This window comes from Scomber scombrus, chromosome 18 (assembly GCF_963691925.1).
Source record: "Scomber scombrus chromosome 18, fScoSco1.1, whole genome shotgun sequence".
In the NCBI taxonomy this organism is placed as follows: Eukaryota; Metazoa; Chordata; class Actinopteri; order Scombriformes; family Scombridae; genus Scomber; species Scomber scombrus.
The window spans coordinates 27,097,657-27,124,028 of NC_084987.1; the positions used below are offsets into that span (position 1 = coordinate 27,097,657).

Sequence of the window (26,372 nt, forward strand, 5' to 3'; positions counted from 1 at the left end):
TGTATTTAAAAGTTGATGTGAAGCTAATATGAAGCTTCAGCGTCCAAATGAGTCAAATCTTCATCTTCTATGTTTCAACGTTACAGTGTTTTGTAAAACTGTTCATTGATAAGATGTGTGTGTGTGTGTGTGTGTGTGTGTGTGTGTGTGTGTGTGTGTGTGTGTGTGTGTGTGTGTGTGTGTGTGTGTGTGTGTGTGTGTGTGTGTGTGTGTGTGTGTGTGTGTGATTCAGGAGGAGGTGCATGACCTGAACAGGAGGCTGACAGCTATTGACTGCCAGCTGAGGAGGTCCGAGCTGAACAGGAAACACCTGGAGATCTCCAACAAGAAACTGCTAGGCTTTGCACAGGTGCAACCCTTCAACACCTTCATATCTTTCATATCTTTTGTGTTTGGAGCCAGGAGCTTCTTATTAAAGAGTGCTGGGTGTTGTCTTTCACACTGTGGAAACACACCCAACTAACAGCAGACTTGTGCAAACATTACCTAACTACCACAGCAGGTATCATTGTCCAGTAACATTAAACTTACTGAAATGTGTGGAGAAAATATTCAGTGCATGTAATGGAACCAGGGAGTAAACTGTCAACTACAGCTGTCAATCAATGCCTATACAGCAAACATCAAAGCTACTATTTGTCTTTCTATCTTATTAAGGGAGCAATCATTTCCAAAATGACCACCAGCACATTTATTAAAAGGGCCTGATTTAGAAATTGAGACCATAATGACTCATTAAAAAAACTAACTTATTATTTCATGAGAGGAGTTGGTGCATTTTAAATAGAAGTATATTGGAGCCATGGATTTTTTTGGAGCCAGCAACTAGTGACTGACAGTAGTATTACACTTTGGCTTCAATTTCAAGCCGTGGTTGTTGTTGCTTGGCCTCAATGCAAACCAATGGTTGATGTCACAGAGGCTAGTCCACTTCTTTTATACAGCCTATGGTTTCCATGAACTGTTATGGAGCCAGTCTGCCCCCCAGTGGCTGAGAGACACACTGCTTTGATAAACCAGCCAAATACACTCACAAAGGCTTTGTTAGGAATACCTGTGAAAAGTCAAGCTATGTAATACAACCACTCTGCCATAAATTCTACTTTTACAAAGCTTATACAATTTGAAACAGTTTTGTTGACATTGTCAGAAAGGTGAAAATTGGGCTTTATGTTTATTATTGAGTATTGAGTATGTGGTATTGGGTGGTAGTGGTGCACTGTAGTGCATTTTATTGAAAAATGTTCTTAATATTTTGTCCAGCCCTTTAACATGCACTATACCACCCAATATGACTTTGATTAAAAAAAAGTTGATAAATAAGTAAAATTATCTTTCTGACAATGTCAACAAAACCTGAAAATATATAAGCTTCATAAACGTAGAGTTTTCTGGCAGAGCTGTTGTTTTGAATTATATTAGATTGCACAGGTGTTCTTTAAAAGTTCTTGGTGAATGTATGTTATAGTTATATGATCCCATCTCATTACTGAAACTTTAGATGATTCAAACAGACCCAGACTCTCAGTAGAACCTGAGATAGACCATTCATAAAAACAAAGACCTTAACCTAATCAGATACAACAAAAACATATGGCTCCATTCATTACAGTATGAATAATGGTGTGTGATGTTTTGGACATAAACAGCCAGCTACTGTACAACAAACACAAAATGTTGGTTTTATCTGTCTAGTCTGGACAAAATGTGAGCCACCAAAATAAATTCCTTCTTTTATCAAAATGAGGTCTTCTCAAGACTTTACCTGCAGTTTGAGTTAGATACCACCCAGACCTGAGGAGGAAAGTGTGCAACAGATATCCTCACAGGTCTTAAATTACACCAGATCCCAAAGGGAACATATGATGCACATCAAAACAGAGAACCTCAATCTGAAAGAGACCTGAGGACAGTCAAAAACTGGTTCAGTGTTATTGAGTAAACTGAGAGAACAGAACCTCATATAACTAGTACCCTCTCTCTCCTCAGAACGTCCACAAAGTGTTAACCACACCCAGCCTGTTCGTAGGAGAAGTCAGGTAAGAGACCCTAAACATCTACAGCTCAACATCACGTTACTGGTAGTTCTGCAAGTTATGTTGTAATAAATCTTCCTGCCCGTGTGTGTGTGTGTGTGTGTGTGTGTGTGTGTGTGTGTGTTCTGTATATCAGGAGCAACAAGTCGTCTCCAGCCACAGAAAGTCCAAACACTCCGTCGCCTCTTCTTGATCCTGCCTTACAGCTGGCTGCAGAGGCCAAGGAGCTGGTGCAGGGAGTCTGCTCTGACACTGATGACAAAGGTACAGACTACATGCTGGATCACAATGCAAAAGAATAAATTATAACACACCACCCAAAGCTGGATTAAAAGATTAGATAGCTATTTATTTTCCAGTCATTTTCATGGAGTTGATGGGATATTATCCTGTGCAGCTACATCACCATGCATAGCTTACACTCCATAAACTATGATATTAAAAATATAAAAGTACAGTTTGAGATTTTTACATAGAGATTCTGCCTAAAGCTCTCTTGTAAAGTCTTCCTTAATGTGTCATGTTTTGATGTGACATGATGATGCTGATGATACAGTGTGTAACTGTTCTGTCCTAACTGTGATTGATCTGCAGAATCAGCGAGTACATCGGCGGCGGCATCAGTCCCGGAGGTCAGCCCTCCCCATATGTGAGCGACACAGAGCCAGAGAGGACTGTGGGAGGAACCGGGGTCGGCTGAAGCTGAAGGGGCCGAGAGAACGAGCCGCTGAACCCACGACAGCGACACCGCAGTCGACGGACAGGACGCCGTCCAAATACATCTTTTTAAAATAGCGACATCACTACAATTCAAGTCAAATCAACAGTGGACAGATTGAACACAGCGATTGAACAGCCAACGATTTAATGCCAAAGCTTGCTCGCACACAACAAATTATTATCTTCCTTTGACATATTTCAGTGTTTATGGAGGGTTCAGCAGTGAGATCTGACGGACTCAGCCGTGACCCGAGGACTCTCAGTATTCAACCATTAATCATATGTACAGAAGTCTCTATGAGAAGTGCCCTGCCAAATAAAAAGTCTGCTGGAATTCTCTTATTCTCGTGTTACTATGACAGCAGGTGGTGTTGAAGGAGCTGCATGACCGAGTCCACAACACACAGACGCTGCTGTTAAACCTTGTTAAATACTCCTCCCTGACTTCTTTTCTAACCCCACACATAGATTCACATGGGCTGCATGTAAAGGACAACTTATTTGCTGGGAAAGGACAATCCAGAGTCTTCCTCTGCCATCTGCATCCTTCGCTTCTTTGCTCTGCCGCAGAGTTCATGAACTGTCAAGCAAAAAGTAGACAAATAACAGTGTCCTTCCCCCCCCCCCCCCCCCCCCCCCCCCCCCCCCCCCCGTGTCCCCTCTAACTCTCCTCGTGCCCTCGTTCATGAATAAAAAGGCAAGGGATGAAGTGCACAGATCATCTGGAGTGGAGCTGTGTTCATTCAGTGTCGTCATATCACTGCATGTTGTGTCTCCTGCATCCAGGAGCAGCTTTAATGTTGTACATTTTGGGGGCTGCTGTGGCTCCTGCTGTGTAAACTTGTGTTTGGTAGTCAGCGTGTAGGCAGACATCCATCATAGAATACATGTGGAACATTGGTTTTGTTTATACAGAAAGCTGCAAATGCATTTGAAGTAAACCGACATGTCCTGTAATTCAGTCAGATTGCATCTTTGGTGTGGCCTCATATTCTTTCTGTTACTGTTTTATATTAAAGGAATAACTTATGACTGGACTTGATTAGTCTCCTAATATTTTATTACCACTACTAACAGTACTGAAGCAGTACGTAACCCTTACACGCTGTTCAGGGTCAAATTTGACCCATTGTTCCATTGGAGAGCTGTAAAAACACCATATACACATTTCTTTTAGCCAGACTTTTCCTAACGTGACCCACAGTATACCAAAAATAAAGTGCATCATTTTTTATATGCAAATGTACACATTTTACTTGTGTTGATTAAACAAATTCAAAAATCAACATTCAGACATGTTATCAAATGTTCTCCTGGACCATAACACAGTGATTCTGAATGTCTTTTTTAAAACACAGGGATGAATCAAACATTTAATAATGACTGATGGGGAATTTATGAACGTGAATTGGTGTAAAGACTAATTATGAGTCAGAATATGAACAGTATGTAAGAGTTAACAGTTTTATAGAGAATATAAAACATAAGAGAATGATCTAAAACTGTGGTCCCGAACTTTTTTGGCTTGTGACCCCTTAAAGCTACTCTTACCTTTCTTGCATTTCACACAGCACTTTGAAAAAAACTTGAACAGCAACAACCCCTCCTCCCTCGTATGTCCCACCCCCGCACTCCCTTCCCGTCTGCAAACACGCACTATATATATATATATATATATATATAGTTTTCTTTTTCCCCATGGGAGCGGCTAGAGGTGGAAGCTGTGGCCCGCTTTTGTCGGTCTATGGTCTATCTCCGTGGATCATGGATGTATTATAATGCCGTGGATCCACAACAGACTCTTTTCCGGGTGGGGGTGCGCGCGATTACGTAATGCGGAAAGGGAAAACAGGGAGGTCGCTCGACCAATCATATCATTCGGACAGAATGATATGATTGGTCGGAGTTTTCACAGAATATTATGAGAATGGAATAATGATTCGTTTCTATGCCTGGTGGATCTCTAACATTTTAGAGTGCATGTTACCTTATTAATAGCATTTTAACCTAAACAAAAAAATGTGTATAAATGTAACAAAGGTAAGGGTAGCTTTAAAATAAAGCAGAAAAACAATGAATATTGTTCCCTTCATTTCAATGGAACATCTTCAAATGTCTGGTTTTTGTGGGACTAAAAGTCCAAAACCCAAATGAAGCTTTTACTGGTGGTGGTCTGAAGTATTTTACTATTTTAGGAATCCTTGATCACCTTGTCTTACAACCAACCAAAAAAATCAATACATTTTGTGTCCAAAATATATAGTTTCTATATCCTATCCTGTCCTATCACCTCATGATCCCTCTGATGAACCCAGCGACCCCACTGATCTAAAACATGAGCTGTGTCAGAACCAACAGAAGTAACTAAAGCCTCATGCACACCACTCTCTAAATGTGCTCTACTACATCTGATCCCACACTGTGAATGTGATGTGATGTCAGGATGATTCCAGTCTCACAGAGAATCATTGTGATATTTTAACAAATGCACACAAACAGTGACTGCAGGATGTGATGTGATGGGAGAAAAGAAACATAATTTAATCTTAAATGCACAGAAGCCTCAACGTTCATCAGAGTGAGAACATCAAACAAATATCTAGCATAATATCTATCATATTTAGTAAAAATTGGATAAACTAGATAAAAAGAAAAACTGTAAACTGATTCTAAGAGAAAGTTGCAGTGCAGTTACATATAATGTCTTATAGGACTTTATCACTTTTTTTTTCCAAGTCTGTCTGCTCACTCAAAGCATTATTGGTTCATTTACTGTCCTGACTGGCTTCTTAGAGCAATTTCAATGTAAAGTCAAATACAATAAACACTACAGTTGTTGTTCAGAAGCTAAATAATGAGGCTGGAAACACAAAGAAGAACATCGGTACAAAAACTGAGTTCTTCCAGTGTGTCTACTTTGTGTTTCCTTGTTATAGCTTCAGATGAACAACACTTAAACAGTGAGGGCTTAAAGAAAGGATCTTTGACAGCCAGTGTAGATAGGACGAATGATTACAATGACCAATAATGCTTTAAATGTACACATGGACATGAGTAATGTTTTAAGTCCTAAAAAAATATGAACCAATAAAATCATAACAGTATTTTACTGCCCCACACCATATAACAGCTTATGAAGCTCGGTGTCATTTAGTTGAACACAGAGGTTATTATTAAGGCTCCTCTATCATACTCTGTAGAGGTTACAACTTAAAATAGAAGAATATATCCGTACAAATGTTTAGCGCTCTGACACTGATGCTACACTTTTCTACATTCTCTTTTTACACATTAATAAAAGTGTTCTTGTATAAATAGAGCAGTGTGAGTGTCTCAGTGTGTTTGAGTCCTCATAAATTAAATGTCACGTGGATTATCAGACCATGTCTGTACAGAGTGTGTGGAGAGTCCATGAAGAGGTGCTAGAAATGTCTCTGGAAGTTGAAGGGGGGTGAGCCCACACTGCTCGGGCTGCGGAGGTTGGACTCAAAAGAGCTGGGCGTCATTCCCACAATGCCTTCGGCCTGGGCCGGCTCCCCGCACAGGAAGTCGTCCTCGTCCTCCCTCGAGGCCTGACGGACACACAGAGTGAACAAACACAACCTGGTCAGTGCATTCTTTATGTTTCATCATACCATAGAGGAAGCAGACTTAAAGGGGCATTCCGCCAATATGAGAAAATCACAGATAATAATCCTGATGATGTCATCAGGGTTATCACTACAGATTTGTAGCAGGAAGTCTGTGTTACAAGGTTGACAAGTGTGGGGATTCACCGGGCAGGAAGCAGGAAGTTACTATCCGGTTGCATTCAGGGAAATGTAGGTTCCAGCTTTTTAACCCCACAGACTACATTTCTTGATTTCGACTATTTTGGGAGCTGAAATGATTATTTGATTAATCGATTAATTGATCAATAAACAATAGAGCCTGGCAGATGCTGATACCAATATTAGGGAGTAAAAGAATTCTAATATGGATATATTGGCCGATAATCTTATATATACAGAATATGGACATAAACACACTTCTTTTAATGCGGGTATCAAACACTTGTGAAAAAGATGGAGGTCATGATATTTAACAGTTTAAGAATAAACTTAATTCTTGACATCAGTGCACTGAAACTGTAAACTTAACTGGGAATTTAATATGTATATTTTAAACATGAATTAGAAAAAGGATTAAATACATATATTTATATTAAAAAATATCAGCGCACATTGGATGGAATAAACACCAATACAGATATATATCTGTGACAGGCCAATATCAGCTGATAATATCGAGGGTCTAAAGAAGTAATCAGCATTAGGATCATCCATTTATAATTAATGTGATTTTTCCTGCAATAATGTTAACCACTCTCTGGTTCCAGCTCCTGAACTGTGAGGAGGGATTCAGGAAAATAATGAATCATGAAAAAAATGCTGTTGGAGCCAGAATTATTTTTGTCTTTCTGTCCTTCACAAAGCTTCCAAACTGTTCACCTTTCCATCATCTCACCTGTTGGCCTGCTTTGGTGACAAGCAGCTCTGTGTCTGCTGGTTCCTCCCACACCTGATACAGAGGCTCAATCACCTGACCTGACCTGAACACACACACACACAGACAGACACACAGACACACACAATTAGTAGATGTTCAAATATCAAATGTAGTGAGCAGCACCTCTCTTCATGTTGTGAATGGACCATGTGATGGGATAGTTTGAAACATAACATAACATCCAGCTGGTGTACCTCTTGAGCAGGTAGGGGTCAAATGGGAAGAAGCTGTCCAGTGGGTTGGTGTTGGTGGTCACACGGTCTCCTCCTGCAGAGCTGCGGACCACCGGCAACACATGGCGGTTGTTCCTCTCTATGATGGTGTAGCAGAACACCACCTGATACTTCCTGCAACACAAACACATAAACAGCTACTGGAGGTGACCACACATCTAAATGCTAAAGAAAACACATTAGTTGTCAAATCAAACTCATACATTAAAAGTTATTGAGGACATGAGTCAGTCTCAATACTCACATTTGCAGTAATTATTTACAGTATTTTCAGTATATTTGTATTGTTCCTGTTAAGCCTGCAGGAGAGTGAAGGATTCTCAATTGACTCCTGGCTCAGTCAAGCTCATATATTTGTTGGTTTTATGAATAAATATGAGAGATCAACCAGTTAGATTCAGGTGATGGTAAAACACACACATTCAGGAACTGACTTACTATTAAAAAAGCAATCACATCAAGTTATCTAGCAGCATGTGCCTCAAAGAGCTTAGGAGGCTCTTTCATACCATCAGCCATCAGACTATAAAACACCACAGCTCCCAGTACCTCCTACTAACACTAATGTATTATTTTTATTTTAGTTTATTGTATATAGTATTTGGACATTGTTTTATTGTATACAGTCTCTTTATTTATCACTTACGAATACTGTTGTGTCAATTTTGAATTTCCCCCTAGAGGGATCAATAAAGTTACCCTACCTACCTATGTGAGAGGATTTCTTTAATGCTGCAGCTGGTAAAGGCTGCAACATTAAAAGCAATAATAAACTATTATCTTAATGTACCTATAATAATAACAACAGTAATAATGCATCATGGTTTATTTTGGATCATATTTGGTATTATTAATCTGCATCTGCAAAATAACTGATAACTACAGTTATCAAGTAAATGTATTTGAATATAAAATATACAACGTTTCCCTCTGAATTGTGTCAGTATGAAGAAGCATAAATTGGAAATACTAGTATATTAATTACTATTCTTCTAAGTACACTACTTCAGTAAACACTGCAGTTTTAACATTAAGTGTTAAATGTTTGTACATGAATAATAATATTCATAAACATCTGATGACTGTTGTTATTGTTTAAGATTGTAAGTATGTGAACAGTGTTTTTGGTGAGAGAATCATCTCTTTTATTCTATCAGACAATGCACTCTACTGTCCACTGTGTGAACTGTGTCATTAGTTAGACTTCAGGCAGTGCTTCATATACCAGACTTACAAGTGGAGAGCTGAAATGAACAATTATCTTCTTTATCAATGAATCTCTTGATTAGTTGATTCATTATTTAGACTATGAATTGTTAGAAAATAGTGAAAGTCTGCTAATTGTTTTGTCTGACAGTCTGTAATGTTCAGATATTCAATAAGCTGTCAGAAATGAAAAGAAAAAAGAGAAAATCTTCACTTTGGAGAAGCTGGAACCACCAAGTATTTGGCATTTGTCATGAAAAATGTCTGAAACAATGAACTGATTATTCAAATAGTTGCAATTAAATGTCTTGACGATCAACATGCCTGATTCATCTAGTAATTGTTGCAGCTCTATGCAAGTGTTCATGTTCATTAACAGCTTAAAATGCTTGGTGACATACATATCACCCACTGTTAATGTACTGCAGGACTTGTTCTTTCTGTCAGAGAGTTAGATGAAAAGTTACTCAGATGATTTTTAGGCAGACTGAGCGATGTGCAACTTTGAACATTTCTAAAGCAGTGAATGTCAGAGTAGAGGTGTGGTGCTGCTTGCTGTTGCTCAGTGTGTACCTGGTGATGGCAGCAAACATGTTGGTGACTGACGGCAGGCACACTTTGAGAGGATTCAGCTGACACATCACCACCCGCTCCAGGTTCAGACTCTGCAGGTACTCCAGACCTGACACACACACACACACACACACAAACACACACACACATAAATATATATACACAGATCATCATATCTAGTATGAGTAGATCTCTTGTATGAGTAGAGTTGTTGCCATATTTTACATGTTTGTCTGTTAATATAATGACCAATTTACACACTACATTGATAGAAGAAAAGTAATAGATCAATTAACAGTAAAAATAACTTCTTACTTGTACTTGTGAATTGGGGTTGAACAATTTTGCCATACTGTTTGTACCAATGTAATTACTCCTTTAATGTAACACTGAGCATATTAGTCCACCATTGCTTTAAAGGTAACACTGAATGTAAAAGATTTTTGTTCTTTGATTAAATGACTAGATTAGCCAAAAACATTCCTGCCTGATTTGATCCATAATTCAGGATATGGATATACATATATCTATAGAATAACATACACAGTGATAGAGGGTTTTATCCTAAAAGATTGGTGTAAAGGATTTTTCAGCAATCAGTGTTTTGTTCAATCCTATCTCACACCAAAAACAGCCAATCAAACAATCTTATAAACGTGATGAGAAGAGATGATGGACTCGGTTTGCTCTGTGTTGTTGACAGTTTCTAGAATAAAGTCACAGACAGAAGCTGGACACACACAGGTATTCAGACATACTCCTGTTAGGTGTATGTATACATGACTCATTTATGTAACAGTGTCATGTCATGAGTAGTATGTGATGCTTGACAGGGTACTGATGTGGGCTCAGTGTAGAGGTGTATACCTTTCTTCATGTTGCCCCCCAGGATGGCTCCGTGTCTGAAGATGAGTGTGTAGAAGACGGCCTGGCAGGCTGTGTAGAAGGGCCCGTGCAGGCTGATGTCACAGTAGGCCTGTTTGCCGCTGCTGTCCTGGCTGTCGATGTAGCGATGGATCCATGAGATCAGCAGGTCCAGACAAGCCCGTACAGTGCTGCAGGAAGGGGGGGGGGGGGGCAGAGAGGAGGTGTCGTAAGATTAATTTAGAGGAATAACCTGCTCACTTTGTTTTCTTTAGCAGGAAATACAAAATAAACTCACAGCACAGGGATGAACTTGGCTCTGCCCAGCAAGCTTCCCATGTATCCTGCAGCAGCCTGACGGAGGACTGCAGGCTGAGAGGGACTCTGCAGGATCTTCCACAGGTGTTCCAGGAAGGCCTCTGCCAGGGCCTGGAACATATAACACACTAAATACAATGCACACAACACTCCATAGTATTGTTTATCCAGAGAAATGAAACAGTAATAACCAAAATCAACTGAAAAAGAAACTTTTCACTCATTCACATTCTTTCATATCTGTATCATACTGTCAAATGTTAAGGATGGAAAATAGTTTCTCTCCTAATTTTAAGCTGCAGTGTACTTAACCTTTGCATACTGTTCATACTGTTTTACATATGAGAGCTGTAAAAACACCCTGAATACGTTTTACTTTCAGCTGGACATTTGATGACATCTACCAGAATAAAGAAAAATGGAAATATCTCAACTTCATAAAAACATGTGTGTGAAGCTGATTTGTAGTGTTTGACCCATATTTAAAAAATACTGACTATTCTTCACTTTTATATGTTTATTGTGTAAAAACTGAAGAATAAACTGTCTCTGCTCTCTGAGAGCTTCATTAAGGGTTCATCTTGCTGTTTATCTGTGACTGATGATGAGGTATTCATGAAAGATTTATTGTGCAGAAATTTGGTAGAGACTAATTATGCTGGGATACTGTTAATGGTCTGAAAATGAACAGTGTGTGAGGATTAATGAGGGGTGTCCAAAGAGTTTTTTTAAAAATGTATTTAAAGGAAATCAAACAGTTTCTAAATATAAAGTGTTAATTCCACACAGCGTTTGTCTGGCAGCACAGAAGACATCTTTCTGTTGTTTCTAACCTTTAAATCACTCATGTTAAATGTGGATATAGCCAATTATACAGCACAACTGTTGTCATTAACTTGTATTTATGTTGATTTTGTGGGATGACCAACTATTAAACTATTAATTAATTATTCAGGTCAGCTGGCCGTCTGTCCCACTCCTAGATCCTGTCTTTCCCTCCTGTCTCTCTATTGTTGACGTGTATCACTGTGGACAGAACAACCTGGAAATGCTGGTGTGGAAGCAAGCTGTTAATCTGTGCACAGAGGGAACATGTGTTTCACTGCTGCAGACCAGACTGCAGGTTAAATGTTAGAGTCATGCTGGTGTGTTGAGTACTGACCAGTCTGAAGCTGCACAGGTAGAAGAGTGTGTACTGGACGTGACAGGAAGCGTGTGTTGGCAGAATGAGCTTGTCAAACACACTCAGCAGTTCCTTATAAAGCTCCTTGGTCCTCTCCACATGAAAACAGCCTGAGAGAGAACACACAGGACAGATGACACAACTTACACACACACACACACTACCAAGCAAACTGAGTAGAGTCCCAGTTAGGAAATGTGGGCGTGACACTGGTCATTAGAGTCAAAGTGATGGAATGCAGCTACCGTTAAGATGGCAGACATCTTTGATGTACGCCAACAGCACCGCCATGAGAGAGTCCAGCCTCTCAGCCACTGGGTGAGCCATCACTGCTGTACTGGAGGGCTGATCAGCTGACACGTCCTCATCCTGACACACACACACACACACTTCATCATCAATCAACATCATTAGAACACAAACTGTAACACACATACAACACCTTCTATACATTATGATTATAGAGCGCTTTTAACAATACTCAAAGACACTTTACAGGAAGAAAACTATTAAAAACAAAAAAAAAGTACAAAATAAATAAAAACACAATCAATAAATCAATCAAACATTATGTTAAATATTTACATTTATTTTATTATATTTATTTTATTCAAGTGCAATACGCTCTTTACTGTTAGAGCTGCATCTCATCTCTTTATTCTGTCATCTTTTTATCATATGTCATCTTTTTTTTATTAGCTGTGTTTGTATCATATCTTTATCTGTTTTTAAGGCACGAATGGACTGTACTGATATTCTAGTAATCTCATTATATGTTATATATAATTATAATAAAAGCTTTCTATTCTATGTTAGCATGTTGAGCATTTTGGAGACTGTGCTATAATTAATGTACGGTCATTCAACACATTCTGAAACAACTACTTCATACTTGGCAGAGGAATTAGGCTTCATATCAACTAGTTTATTCATTTATCCCACTTATACTGATATTTCATTTGGATCATTTGTACTTCAAATGATACTCACATTTCAGCTGATACCTTAGCTGACAATGTTTCAGTTTTAAAACTTGAACAGCCAGTAACTCATTGTAAAAGTTAAACTTCAACTGACACTTCGACTCTTTTTCCTGCTATAACTTCACCTGATTCATCAACTCCTTTTATATTTTCACTTAAACTGATGCTTCAGCTTCACCCAGCCTTCCACTATCACTACACATTGGCCCTTTCTAGTTATCTAGTTCATTTATTGTCATGCAATTTATTCTGATACACTAACTGCTGAATACTGTGCAGTGTTGTTAACAGTCAGAGAATAAGAAAATAATGAACTGACACCAGCCTTATCCTTTCATATCATTTGCTACTGTTGAAAAGACTTGAATCACTGGGTATTTCTAAAATTAGACAAAGTAAACAGTTGCTGGTTGATACCATATCAAAGAGTCCTTCCTCTGTGTGCTCCTCTGCCTGCTGGCTGTGCTCTGCGTTGTCTTCTGCTTCCTCTATGTCTGAGCGGGATGCACTCACCTGAAATAAACCACACACACTTCACTATTCCAGGTGAAAATGTCCAAGTTTCACCATCACTTTTTAACTTTTTAATCATTTTTTGCTTAATAATTCGACATTTTGGGTAATACACTTATTTGTTACCATTAGAGCCCGATATATCAGTCAGTCAATATTGACCTATCACAGATATATTGGTATTGGCCAATATATTGTCCGAAATGTGCCAATATTTTATTAAGTTATATAGGCTGCATTTAATTCAAGTTTAATATATACATACATGTTTTTTGTTATGTAGTTAGTTATAATTAGTTTATTTAGTTATAACCCTAATTATAATGATTAAATTCATGTGTAATTTACTGTTTCAGTGTACTGATGTCAATTTACAAAATAAAGTTTATCATCAGATGGTAAAATATCATGGCCTTTATTACATATCTTTTTTGTTTTTAAGGGATCATGGCAAAAAACTGATGTGTATGTATATATTCTTTATATATAAAATTATCGGTTGATATATCGATGTCAGAATTTTTCTACTCCTTTGGGGCATCAGCCCCAAAAATCCAGTATGGGTTGGGCCCCTAGTTACCATGATATCCCTCTCACATCTGTACAATAGATATGAAGCTACAGCCAGCAGCTGGTTAGCTTAGCTTAGCATAAAGACCAGATCAAAGGGGAAACAGTTAGCCTAACTTTGACTTGTTTTTGGCACTTCCTGCAGTCTTTGGCAGTGACTTCCTGCAGTCTTGTTATCGCCACAAGGTTCCAAGGCAACAAGTAGAGATTCCAGGAAGCCAAGAAATAGTCTGTGATACAACCTCCTCTTAACTCCACAGTGTGTTTTCCACTTTGTTATGCACACAGATTAAACAATATAATAATTAATTAGTGGCATCAGCTTTTAGACATGCTGGTAGATGGACTTTATTGGACAGAGTCAGGTTAGCGGTTTCCTGTATTAGTGGTACCCTAAAATCTCAGCAAGATTTTCCTTTAAATGTAAAACAGACCTTTCTCCCCATTGACTTCCATATGCACTCTGTTATATGTGTTGTGTTTTACATATAGTCATTTAAAGCTGGACCACTTACATCCAGTTTGAGCATCTTTCCAATGATGAGCTCCAGTACGTCTCGTCGGATGGACGGTATGTACACAGTCACTCTGAGGAGGTTGTGGACGTAAAACTCCTGCAGAGAAACAAACCATCTGTCATTACAACACAGTTGTTTTAATGATGACATTCAATACGTTACAAAATACTTCATCAAAACACGTTCATCATAGATGAAAATAATGTCTTTGCTTTTGTGGCATAGTAAAGTGACCAAGTAAGGTCACTTTAATGCCAAAACTAATCAGATTCCACTCACTCAGTCTAACAATGACTGAATGTCTTTACTGCCTCAGTTTCCTGATGTCAGTGAAGGCACCGCATGCTACTGTTTGAGGCCTCTGACATGCAGAAACAGGCAGTGAGAATTCTAGTGCTCAATGACAACATGATGTGTGGTGTGTATGGTTCAGTCGTCTCTCACCAGAGTTCTGGAGGATTTCTGTATGAAGGGGAAGTTCTCCTGCAGGATGGGCATCAGGAAGCGACTTGTGCTGAAAGGAAGGTAGGAACATTTAAAGTTCAATAAGCACGACTGGAGTGTGAAATTAGTTTTTGTCAGCATCACATAAAACAAAGAATATCAGAATTTTCCTTATAACTGAGAAACTACACCAGTCCATTAAAATGAGGAATCGTATCATCACTTCAGTCAAAGAGAATATAAAAACTGTTATGTTTGTTGTTATGTATGTTTTTCATTCATTTTGATGCATTACATGTACCACTCTCATGTTCTATACATATATGTATTGACAGCAGTGCTATCTGCATATTAGTAAAAGCCTGTTTTGTTTATCTATTAGTGTAACATCTGTGTACATCAGAAATGACAAGAGTGAATATACAGACTTGTAATAATGCATACTAGTAGTATTGTTATACATACACATGTATATACATTAACACATAAACAGACATTAAAATAGGTCATGAAGTACCATTTGAATCCATGCTCCACAGACACGGTGAGGCATGGATTCAATGAAATGACTGTAGCTCTCTGCATGTGCAGCAGCAGAGAGACAGACAGCGGTGGAGAGTTGACAACTACACTCTTTACATGACTGTAAGTGCAATAAAAGCCTTGTGAGTAAAAAGCCAAGACTCATTTATCAATGTAATCCATGTGAAAGATGGACAGACTCCCAATGATGACAAATACTGCTGTAAAAGAGTGTGATAACTCAAAAAAAGATGGAACATAACATGAAACAATATACATTTTTCTCTCATCACACAATATATATATTCATATTGCGCAGCCCTAATTTATATTACGTGTAATATTTTGATAAATGAGTATGATGAATAGACGAATGATTAAATTGAGACTTTTTGGAGGATAAAAACACAAAAAAAACTGATAGGAAGACAGGAGGGATGATGGCAGGATGATTGGTGACTTACGATGGAACATATTTGGTGATGAGCTGCAGCGCCTGGTGACACTGGTCAAAGTTCCTGGGGAGGTCTGAACAAATAAAAGACACAGCAGAGAGTCAACTCACATGATAAAATGCAGCAGGCAGCTAAAATAACCATTACAGCCTCTGGTTATATATAGTGTATCAAACAGACACTTAATATATGCTGAATACATTATGAAATAACAGAGATGACACTTACTCTCATCTTCATCGTCCGAATCAGAGATATCAACTCCTCCTTCACAGATGGTCACTCTCTCTGAAAACACACACACACACACACACACATTATTCCTCCATGAAGCACTGCTGATATTACATGTAGAAGAGTGGGATTATTGTCCCAGCAGTCAGAGGAACGTACTGGGAGTGAAGTGGGACACCACCATCTTGAGGCAGGCACACAGGTAGACAGTCTGTGCTGACACCAGGTTACTGAGGAAAGCCATGTACTCCTCCACCACAGCCTGGCTGCGACCCACCCAGGGAAGCCTCTGGAAACACGCACACAAACACGAGAGTTTCAGCATGTAAGCACACACTGGTTAGTGTGTTTCCAATTAGTTTTAGCTGATGTTGGTCATCATGTCAGTGATAATGAGCTGCCTGCTGAACATAATCAGAAACACTTTAAAACACAATGACAGTAATGAACATGAGCATTTAACACTATTTAAAAGATATAACTGTTGCTGAATAAGTATCAGTTAACCTTTAATGGCATTTGATACTGATCTACCGATATAGTGCTAGAATACATTTTCCAGAGCTCAAGCTGACATATTGTGATGTCTTACTTATTCTGAGCAACAGTGCTGCACTGTAGAATATTGTGATAGACATTTTATAGTTTTTATAATAGGTGGCATAGAGGCTGACAGGAGACAAGGAGAGAGAGAGGGACATGCAGCATAGGTCCCTTGCCGGAATCGAACCAGGGACGCTGCTATTATGTGGGAGTAACCACTCAACTACCAAGGTGCTCTATTTCATAGTTTTTTATAATGTTTCACAAACTGATCAAAATCGATACTTCTGTCACCTGACTAAATGTTTCAGTTTTATTGTTTTCTAAGTGAATCAGTTCTTCAAATCAACTCATACCCAGTTTACTGTCATGCAGACAGAGAAAAACAGAAAACTTTCACATCTGAGAATCTAAACTCTATAGACAATGATTGGTTAGCAGATATAGCAGCCTACATACTCACCAGCACAGTGTAGATGAGCTGTTCATGGTCTTTGGTGAGCTTGGTCACACAACCCCGAAACTCTTGCAGCCAGTTGATGATCTGAGCATCCTGTCAGAAGATGAGAGCTCAATGAACAACACAGCAACACACAAGCCTTTCTCCAGGTATTACACAGATCCCAGTACACCTCAAACTAGGGCTGGGCAATATATCGATGTATCGATATCATGATATGATATGAGAGTGGATATCGTCTTAGATTTTGGGTATCGTAATATCATGATACAACATCAGTGTTTCATTTCCTAGTTTCTTAGTTTTAAAGGCTGCATTATAGTAAAATGATGTCATTTTCTGAACTTACCAGACTGTTCTATTATTTGCCTTTATCCACTTAGTCATAATATCCAAATTACTGATGATTATGAAAATCTCATTATGTAAATATTTTGTGAAAGCTAGTGAAAGATAGTCTTCCCAACAATATTGTTGCAATATCGACATTGAGGTATTTGGTCAAATATATCATGATATTTGAGTTTATCTGTATCGGTTTTAGGTTTTTGCACCTTAATGTGAAGAGATAATTGTTAAGTGTTCATTGTGATTTTAATTTTCATTCAGACTTGTGTACATTTATTTATTGGAGTGTTTTTCATGGTTGTGTTGACATTTCTTTTCTCTGTCTGCCTTGATTGATAACTGAGGTGATTCAAATCAGAGGAAGTTTACAATAAAAGTGTTTAAATTGAATATTTTCTTCTTCCCCTGATTTTAAATAAGTCATTACAAAAAACAATAATTATCGATATCGACTGATATGAAACACTTTTATGGTGATAAGAGTTTTCAGCCATATCGCCCAGCCCTAGCTCAAACACAGTGATGCTTCACTCTACCTTTATTTCAGGATCAGCCAGCTGGTGTCTGAGCAGCTCATAGTCACCACAGTCTCCCTGGAAACAACAACAACAACAACAACACGTATTACTTATAGCAACACAGACTCTATATTCATTATTACACCTCCAGGAAATGTTAGTGTTCAACAACACCTCAATTCAACACTCATTGTTTACATGACTTTAACGAACTTACAGAACGGCTCATAATGTTCCAACTCACCCGTTTGTGTTTGGCTAACGTTTCAGCTACACTGCCTCCAAACCTGACAGTCTTCACAGGAGGACTGTTCATAAAATCCCGACCGTCTATCTCCATATTTCACATTTAATGGAGAGAGAGAGAGGCTCGTGTTCGCTGCTGTGAAGCTAACTGTGCTACAAGAGCTAAACACCAGCTAGCTTCGTTGTGCTAGACGTCATTCACGGTTTAATGTTCAACTGTAACGTTCCTGCTCTTTTGGGAAGGGTTTAAAATGTTTTAAAGATGAATGCCCGTCTGTGTTGTATGGAAGCAAACACATGTGTGAGCTCCATCTTCATCACAGGAAGAACACCGTCTGTTTACGGAAGTGAATACCGAACACAGGTGCGTTCAGACTAGTCTTCCCCTAAAACTCAACACAACGGTTCCGGTTGGCCAAGGGTTCATAAAAAAAAGCCAGAATACATTTAAAGAAGGTGAATCATATTTGATACATGAGTTTAAGAGCTCTACGTCATCAGTGTGATCATATTTATTTATTGTACATGTAGTACTCAGATAAACCAATGCAGTGTTGAATGATTCAATATTTTGTAGCTAATTTTATGGTAAATTCCTGTTGAAAATAAAATGTGTGTATCAGATTAGATACAGCAGGTATAGAAGGTCAATCATCTAAACAAAGTGTGAAGGTGGTGATATGAGCTTTATGCAGGACCTTAAAAAATGTTGTATTGAATGTTTTTGTGCATTTAAAAACCATGCTATGAAAAATAAATTGCAAACAATTCCCAATCTATCAAATATGATACAAAACAAAACTCATAGATGCAAAGTCTTATTTTATTTTTATTTATTTTTTTAAATTACTTGTCAGAAGATCCAATAAACTCCAGTTTCAAAGAATTACAATTTTCTGGCAATTATTTGATGGTTCAGGCTTTACAGGTTAAAACATCTTTGGACTTTCAATTTTTCATATAAACCCTCAACAGAAAATGATGGCATTTCTGAAAGAAATATCCCTTCTTGTGTCCTAGGTTGATGGACAAGATAGTATCTAAATGCAGAGTAAAAATCTAAGGTATAAACTTCTAATATTAAGCAGTGTGCAGTGTTGGCTTGTCTGTTTTTCATACTACCACTAGGAGTGGCAAAGTGATCAAATCCTACACGCACTGACTACAATACCAAAAGAAACAGATGGGGAAGACATTGTGAGACTATGTGCTAATACACGGTCGCCCATAAAGTTGGAATAATTTTGTTTTCAGACACATTCCTCTTTTTATTTTCTATTTATACACATCAGTAATCACCTTTGACCAGGTATAATGAGATTGATCAATACAATTTTGAGAATATATACACTTTATCTATCAAGAATACATCACATTGTCACAATCATTTCATGGAAAGAGGTAAAAAATATTTTATTCCAACTTTATTGGCGACCGTGTATAATGTACATATAGTTATCCACACATAGAATATATGTGATGCATTTCTATACCAGTCTTTCAGGATAGTAAAATGGTAAAACTTCTCAATGATGCGGTTGTACAACCAACACTACTGTTGAGCTGTAGTAAACCTAATTTATACATTTTATATTCCCTAATTTCCACAGACATTAGTAGACTGGGGTGGTCAAACATCATATATGAGGCTGCTCTGCCCAGCTGACACCAGGTGAACACTGGTATGTGTGATGATGGGTCACAGGGTTCCTGATTACTTTTATACTGTAGGGTGCATCAGAGGGGAAATAGTGTGGTTGAAGTGGATTTGAAAATCTAACTGTTGGAGGCCATTGAGCTTAAAGCATATTAAACTATTCATGTTACACCAATCCACATTCTTTCTGATGACATGATGGTGAGAGCAATAAGAGCTTCTTCCATACCAAACACAAAGACTAATGATATCTTTATGCAATTTGACTGTTTTAACACCTGATTTGACTGTTACCAGTCTATTATATAGGCATTATCAGCACACATCAGTCCCAAAGATATAAGTATGGGCCTATTAACCTATTGGTAGGTTCAGGAGGCTGTTATTACCCATTTATATCAATGATCCAACCAGGGACGGACTGGGACAAAAAATCCGCCCTGGCATTTTGGACCAGACCGGCCCACCTCACCCTCTCCTCTCTCTCACTAACACTCTCCTCTTCTGGGGATGCTATGTCAACCTAATTCAACAAAACATGAATAGAGATTGTGGGGTGAGGTTGTTTTTTTTTTGGTTTTTTTTACATAAGGATGCAGTCAGGTCCAGAATTATTGTATTCTCTGATAAACAGACACACAGCTGCATTGGCATAACACTGGCAATGAAAAAAATGATGTCATTTTAAAAAGTGTGATTTTCTTTAATTTCTGTACATTGTCCCTAACCACCTACATAAAAACGGCCTAACACATTTTTCCAGGGCCAAAAAGTAGCTTAGCCTTGGGCTGGACTACTACTCACCCCACAAACAATAATAGTCTAATAATGAAATTACAATGCTGGCCGCTGACTTACTGTTATTGTTGGTGAATGGTGGTTTTAAAAAGTGTTCTCACATTCAAGACTATTTAGTTCAGGATGGAAGACATAACAGTACTAACCTAGGCTTATTTTCTCATCCAGTCAGTGTACACACACTGTCTTTATATATAGCTGCTAATGGTAAGGATGTCTGCTAATTTCATCTGCGTTTACAATACAAACTAACTTGGCCATATTAAATTATAATTAAATTATTTTATTGACGTTTTATCATTTAATCAGATTTACCAAGGGGCTGGGTTAGCCTAAGTGTTCTGAAAGCAGTCCAGCTTACTGCAGGTTCTACTACATGCTCCTGTTGAGTGCCACCACCACCACTGTCATCAGCCAGGGGAGCTGATGAAGGCCCTGCCATGGCAAATATGTCGCTCATTTTTGCAGCGTTTGCTTGAAGTGCAAGTTTCTTTTTGTCTCGCAGTTTCTCTGCGCCTCCTTTACGTTTCCTCTCCATCCTACATTGCACTGACTGCACACACCGGTGCACCGAGCCAAAGGGAGGAGGTGTTTCATGACATGATTGGGCCAGCCCTGTGTCTGTGGAGAAAATAACCAATGGGCCGCAGACCAGCGTGTGTCAAGGGCCGGTGGTTAGGAAACAAACTCTTCTGCTGACTTTTTATTTGCTGAATGCATTACGCAGGCAGGACCAAAGCGAAAGGGGTCGGTGTTGAACAATGTGATTGGGCCAGCCCAGTGTCAATCGGGCCGCTGATCCACTGGTTTTATGGGACGGTCAGACCAATTTACCATTTTTTCAAGTGTCGCCAGTGTAACTGGATCGGTCTGCGTTGTGTTCTGTTAAGCTGTTAAAATGAGTCCAAAAGACAGCAAAACGTCATTTCTTAGGCTCTTTTATCACTGAAACACACCTCTCAGTCAGGATAAATGCAGACTCAACATGTGAATGACATAAAATACAATAAGATGTGAACAAAATGCCACGAATTATGTGACAAAATTACAGTTAACATATTTAGCTTAAATATTGACAGCATAAAATGTGAAATAATAATAATGTGAATGTAAAACAATTGAAACACAAATATATATATCATACAATGAAACACTTGAAAGCTATCCTCTAATCACACTTAACACAGTAAACTTAACACAATAAACTGATAATGAAAAAATACTTTAACTGAACTGATAATGGGAGTACATTACAACATACTGTACACATATCTGTTAAAATGAGTCCAAAAGACAGCAAAACGTCATTTCTTAGGCTCTTTTATCACTGCAACACACCTAACATGAAAAAACAAGCTTAAGTGTGTGTCCCATAAAAGCCAAAATGATGAAAACCAGCCACACAACGTTACAGGCAGAACGCGTTTAAGCAATTTACATTTTTTTTAAATTTAAATTTTAAGCCTTAAAAACTTCTACAGGTAAAAAGAACGACAGAAAATTACACAGCTCATCTATAATAACAATATTAAGCATGAATACACTGCTGTGTGCATTTAAACAACATTAAAACTTAAAATTCACACTTTATGATCGCGCTGCCTTGAATACATACCTCTCTCAGTCAGGATAAATGCAGACTGACGAGAGACGGAAAATGAAGCAGTATGTCTGCTAATGGCCAGCAGAGGGCGCTAGAATTAACAACTTAATACAATACTCCCAATACCAAGAACAGAAAAATGGGGGATTTTTGGTGAAATTATTACACATTACAACAAAATACATAACTGTGAACAAATTACAAAGATGATATTCCATCTGTTACACCAGTCCGTCCCTGGATCCAACTATAGTAGGGCTAAGTTTGGGAAATAGTCACAAAATGTACGCCTATTTAACAGACTGATAATAGTAAATTGTGTGGTTTTAAGGCAAAAAACTAAACAAAAAAAACACCTCTAAATAAATGACCTGTATAAAAAGAAGGGAACATTTTTTACAGTGCCTGAACCACACCATAAAGCGGGGAGATCAAATTTACAGAAGATAGAGAGTTCATACTGATAGCTTACCAAGTTATATTTAGCCTTTCAATACATCTTGCTAGTGGTATTTAAGTTCAGAGGCTGCTCTATTTAAAAGCAGAACATATAATGCTGGGAAAATGTCAAAGTAAACTTAATGAAAATGAGAAATGTTCATTTAGATCCCACCACAAGACATATCTAAAAATACAGGACAAGTACAATTTACAAAGACACAACCCTGATAAAGACAAAACACTGAGGACACTTTTGCTTCTCATGCCGGGTACAACAACAACTCCCCTGAGCTGAGTTTCCTTCTTCTGTTAACGCTTTTACTAATGGGCTCTTATTGCCTCAACAGCACCACCTGGTGGTTCTGTTGAGGCACACAAAAATTGTTGAGGCACACAAAAATACCAGGTTATTTTATTTTAGAGCTTTTACAACTATATAGACACAATATAAATGTATTTAATTATTTGTAATTGTATTGTTGTTGCCCCCCCCCCCCATTTGTAGTCTGTTAACATTATATATAGTCTATATGTGATGATTATGGCTGTAATAAATGTACTGTGGAAAAAGATTAAAATGAAAAAATAACAGTAAAACTCACATTACTCACCAGGAAATTTGATCTCTATATCTCAAACTCAGCTAATATTGCCTCATTGAGACACTGATGTAGAATAACATTAGAATATGACGTAGCAAAACAAATGTGTCACATTTAATGGAATATTATCTTGATATGTTTATTAAAGTATAGCCGATATACTTTTTTAACCTCTGGTAATGCCACATTAAAAGTTAAGTGTACTTGGTTGACATGAATGTCTCGTGCAGACAGACAGTATGGAAGTAGAGTGCAACTACTGTCAGAGGAAACAGCAGCACAATAAAGCCAGCCTGTTCCAAAGGTTAGACACTGAGGCTCTTATCATCATGGGTGGGAACAAGAAAGCCTGCTGCCAGCTACACCTTTCTTTCCACAGCAGCTCTCTGTTGACCCAAATGAGCTTCGACGTATCTATTGATTACATTACATTACATGTTTAAACAGTGAAATACATGTGGAACTGCACGAGATTCAACAATACACATACACACACATTTAAGCACAACAAACAAAACTCAATAACACATATGCACACATTACAAAATGAAACTCAACAAAAAGTACATAAAAAACAACACAAAACACAAACAACTCACAAATATGCCATAAAAGTTTTATAAAGCAAGCAGCAGATCACTCATGACTACATGACTGATCCCTCTTTAGAAACAGTTTAAAATGTTCCCAGTCATGGTCCATTTAGAGTTGTGTGGATAAAGAGTTCCACATGTTGATCTCAGTTACAATTCCCAGTAGACGCACTTTGCGTTACTGAGCCAGAAACCCTGAGCTGAGCACCTGAGGAGCCTGATTATTGACGCTTTTATACATGAGTTTAAGTTTTCCTGTCCAGAGTTTTGATCATAAATCATCATAAAATCTGTCTTCTCTGTTTCAGTTATGTAGTCTACGCGTGGATGAAGCTTTAAACTGACACTCTTAAATAGATTAAAAGGATGTGGCAGGCCATATCCTAATAGTGAAATTAAATAGTGATTTAAAAAGAATTTCCTGTGTGTGTGTGTGTGTGTGTGTGTGTGTGCGTGTGTGTGTGTGTGTGTGTGCGTGTGTGTGTGTGTGTGTGTGTGTGTGTGACTCAACCGTTGCAACTGATGGCGCAGGCCTGTCCTAGATATTTAACAATGTGTATTCATCTCAAACAGACACAGAAATCTGACATACTCATTAAAAACATCACATTTAATAGGAAAATATACAATTTTAACAAAGTCTTTAGTACAGACTCAACAGTGCTTCACAATTTATTTGAATTAATTCATTAAACGCACAAACAGTAAAAAAGAAAAGAAAAAAAAAAGAAAAGAAAGTGGAGCATCAAATGGAGCCAGCTGAAGACACTGCAGGACGAGCTCTCTTCAGTTCAGTGCTGTGAGGATCTACTCCAGTGTCTGTGAGGTAGAAAATGGATAAAAGATGATTATTAAAGCTTCTCCACTGTGCAGACATAAGTAATGTATTATTTAGTGGTGTTCAGAAAGTCATTTATTTGCCTTTTATCAGAGACTTTTACATCAATCTGTGAATGATGAAGTTTTCAAGGAAGTTTAAGGTATGCTGTTGCTATTGTTTAAACTGGGCTTGACTTTGAGTGAGCAGCATGAACTATAGTTAATCATTATCTGGTGATAAGAGCTTTTTACTGCCATGGCCACAGGTAGTCCTTTCAGTTCCTCATTTAAACTACAAACTGAAAGAAAATGAAGTTATACTCAGATAGGATGACACATTTTTAAATGAGACCTTTCCCATGGTTGTAACCTTTATTTAACGAATCATCCAACCGGGTTCAAATAGATTGATTTAAATTAGGCCTATGATTACTTTTGGGTCTATAACCCTAAAACATTTTGGATGTATTTGTTTTATCATGTCCCATATTGATCAAAGTCACAAACACACAAAATACCATGCAATAAAACTTCACTTTGTTGTCATTTAAATACTATTTAATATTCTAATATTCATGTTTAGTGAATGAGACATTTGTTGGATCAACCTTAGTTTGATATTTGTTTCTATTGAGGAGAATATGAAAGGCAGGTAAGGTCACATGCAGGATCTCAGCTATCATTGAGGACAGTGGTTTTAATGACCTGAATCATAACCTACAAATACACACTCATTAAAAAGAAGTCTGATTCTCATCGTTTCTGAGACTAAATATTTTTAAATTTGCTCATTCAGTTTTAAGTTAAATTAATAATAATAATAATAATAATAAAAGTATATACAAATAATTATGGATCTCTTTCTTATTCTCACTAGAATAAACCCGCCCTGTAAGCTACTCCAGTGAGAAGGCTGTGAAGCAGCTGTTACACCCTCACACAGGGAGATAAAATTACAGAAAAAATAACTGAACCTTTTGTAAGAAGTAAAAAGAATATATTGAAAATAAATCTGCTAATCAGACTATATTGGTGACTAGTTTATAACAGTTGTAGGGAAGCATCGGAGAATTTGACCTCACTTTTTTTTTTTTAATCCAAGCCACATGGGCAAGAAAGGTTGAGTTGTCATGATTGTGTTTGAATAAATAGATCTGCCAAATAAAAGTGTCGAAACCAGCTTTCCATAATCCATAATTCATTGCTTGCTATAATTATTATTATATATAAAAAAAAAAACAGAGTGTTAAGTCGTCACCTGTCGGCCTACATCATGCAGGTGAGGTCTCTGTAGCTGTGTGCATCTCTACACAACGTCACTGGCAGCCTCTGTAGAGACAGTAGCTGGCGGGGTATCTTCATGCGGGGTCACCGTTGCCATAGAGACTGCCACCTGCTCCCCCTGCGGTGCCACGGTCTGCCTGGTGGCTGACCTCTGCGCGCGGGACGGTCCTCCGTTCCTGCGGAATGAGTTCCTGATGCTGCTGGACACCCTGGTGGAAAGACGCCTCACGACGCCGCTCAACCCCCCCTTATCCTTCTTCAATAACCCCACATCATCCTCCAGCTCTGCCGGGGGAACCTCGATGTTCCCAGAGTACCAGAACACCCACCAGATGAGGCTGAGGAAGATAACGATGGCGCCCGCGTAGATGAGCAGGTCATAGAAAAACACGTTGACAAACACCCCGATGAGAAGCACCAGCAGTCCCACTATGTCAAAGGCTACAGCGAGCCAGAAGCAGCCCGTACAGCGACCCAGGCCCCGGTACTCTGGTTCCATATCAACACAGTAGGGAGAGACGCGGGGGTCTCTCACAATAC

General features: G+C 38.3%; 3 protein-coding genes across 4 annotated transcripts in view; 1 reads left to right on the top strand and 2 right to left on the bottom strand.

Annotated features, from left to right (window-relative positions):
• si:dkeyp-72e1.9 (syntaxin-binding protein 4) overlaps positions 1-2,736 on the top strand; it is an 87,653-nt gene extending 84,917 nt beyond the window's left edge. The window contains exons 18-21 of the mRNA XM_062439373.1: positions 236-349; positions 1,990-2,039; positions 2,173-2,313; positions 2,631-2,736. Coding sequence (XP_062295357.1) covers positions 236-349; positions 1,990-2,039; positions 2,173-2,313; positions 2,631-2,736 — 411 coding nt within the window. The remainder of the gene's footprint in view (positions 1-235; positions 350-1,989; positions 2,040-2,172; positions 2,314-2,630) is intronic.
• Positions 2,737-5,065: 2,329 nt separating this feature from the next.
• Positions 5,066-18,342, bottom strand: rrn3 (RRN3 homolog, RNA polymerase I transcription factor). Its single transcript, XM_062438451.1, has 17 exons — positions 18,034-18,342; positions 17,808-17,864; positions 16,927-17,016; positions 16,080-16,209; positions 15,915-15,974; positions 15,696-15,759; positions 14,710-14,779; positions 14,263-14,361; positions 13,082-13,177; positions 11,927-12,050; positions 11,661-11,791; positions 10,479-10,609; positions 10,184-10,371; positions 9,317-9,425; positions 7,499-7,651; positions 7,263-7,347; positions 5,066-6,328 (listed from the first exon to the last, which is right to left on the bottom strand). Exons 1-17 carry the CDS (start codon positions 18,127-18,129, stop codon positions 6,179-6,181), a joined length of 1,833 nt encoding a protein of 610 aa, XP_062294435.1. The 5' UTR covers positions 18,130-18,342; the 3' UTR covers positions 5,066-6,178.
• A 4,758-nt stretch (positions 18,343-23,100) lies between these two features.
• The window catches only part of si:dkeyp-72e1.6 (transmembrane protein 238-like), a 3,333-nt gene continuing 61 nt past the window's right edge, over positions 23,101-26,372 (bottom strand). The window contains exons 1-2 of one of the 2 annotated variants that reach the window (XM_062439258.1): positions 25,819-26,372; positions 23,101-24,548 (exon numbers count right to left, since the gene is read on the bottom strand). The exon at positions 25,819-26,372 is cut by the window's right edge and continues 61 nt beyond it. In XM_062439258.1, coding sequence (XP_062295242.1) covers positions 25,855-26,331 — 477 coding nt within the window. In that variant the 5' untranslated portion in view covers positions 26,332-26,372 and the 3' untranslated portion in view covers positions 23,101-24,548; positions 25,819-25,854. Of the gene's footprint in view, positions 24,549-25,806 lie in introns of both variants that reach the window. The other variant, XM_062439257.1, reaches the window with a different exon arrangement.

Coding starts and splice junctions, on each gene's coding strand:
- rrn3 (XM_062438451.1), bottom strand. CDS start 18,129: ATGGAGATAGACGGTCGGGATTTTATGAACAGTCCTCCTGTGAAGACT. Junction 13,178..14,262: donor GAAAGATGCTCAAACTGGAT/GTAAGTGGTCCA, acceptor GGTTTATTTCAG/GTGAGTGCATCCCGCTCAGA. Junction 9,426..10,183: donor GGGGGGCAACATGAAGAAAG/GTATACACCTCT, acceptor TGTGTGTGTCAG/GTCTGGAGTACCTGCAGAGT.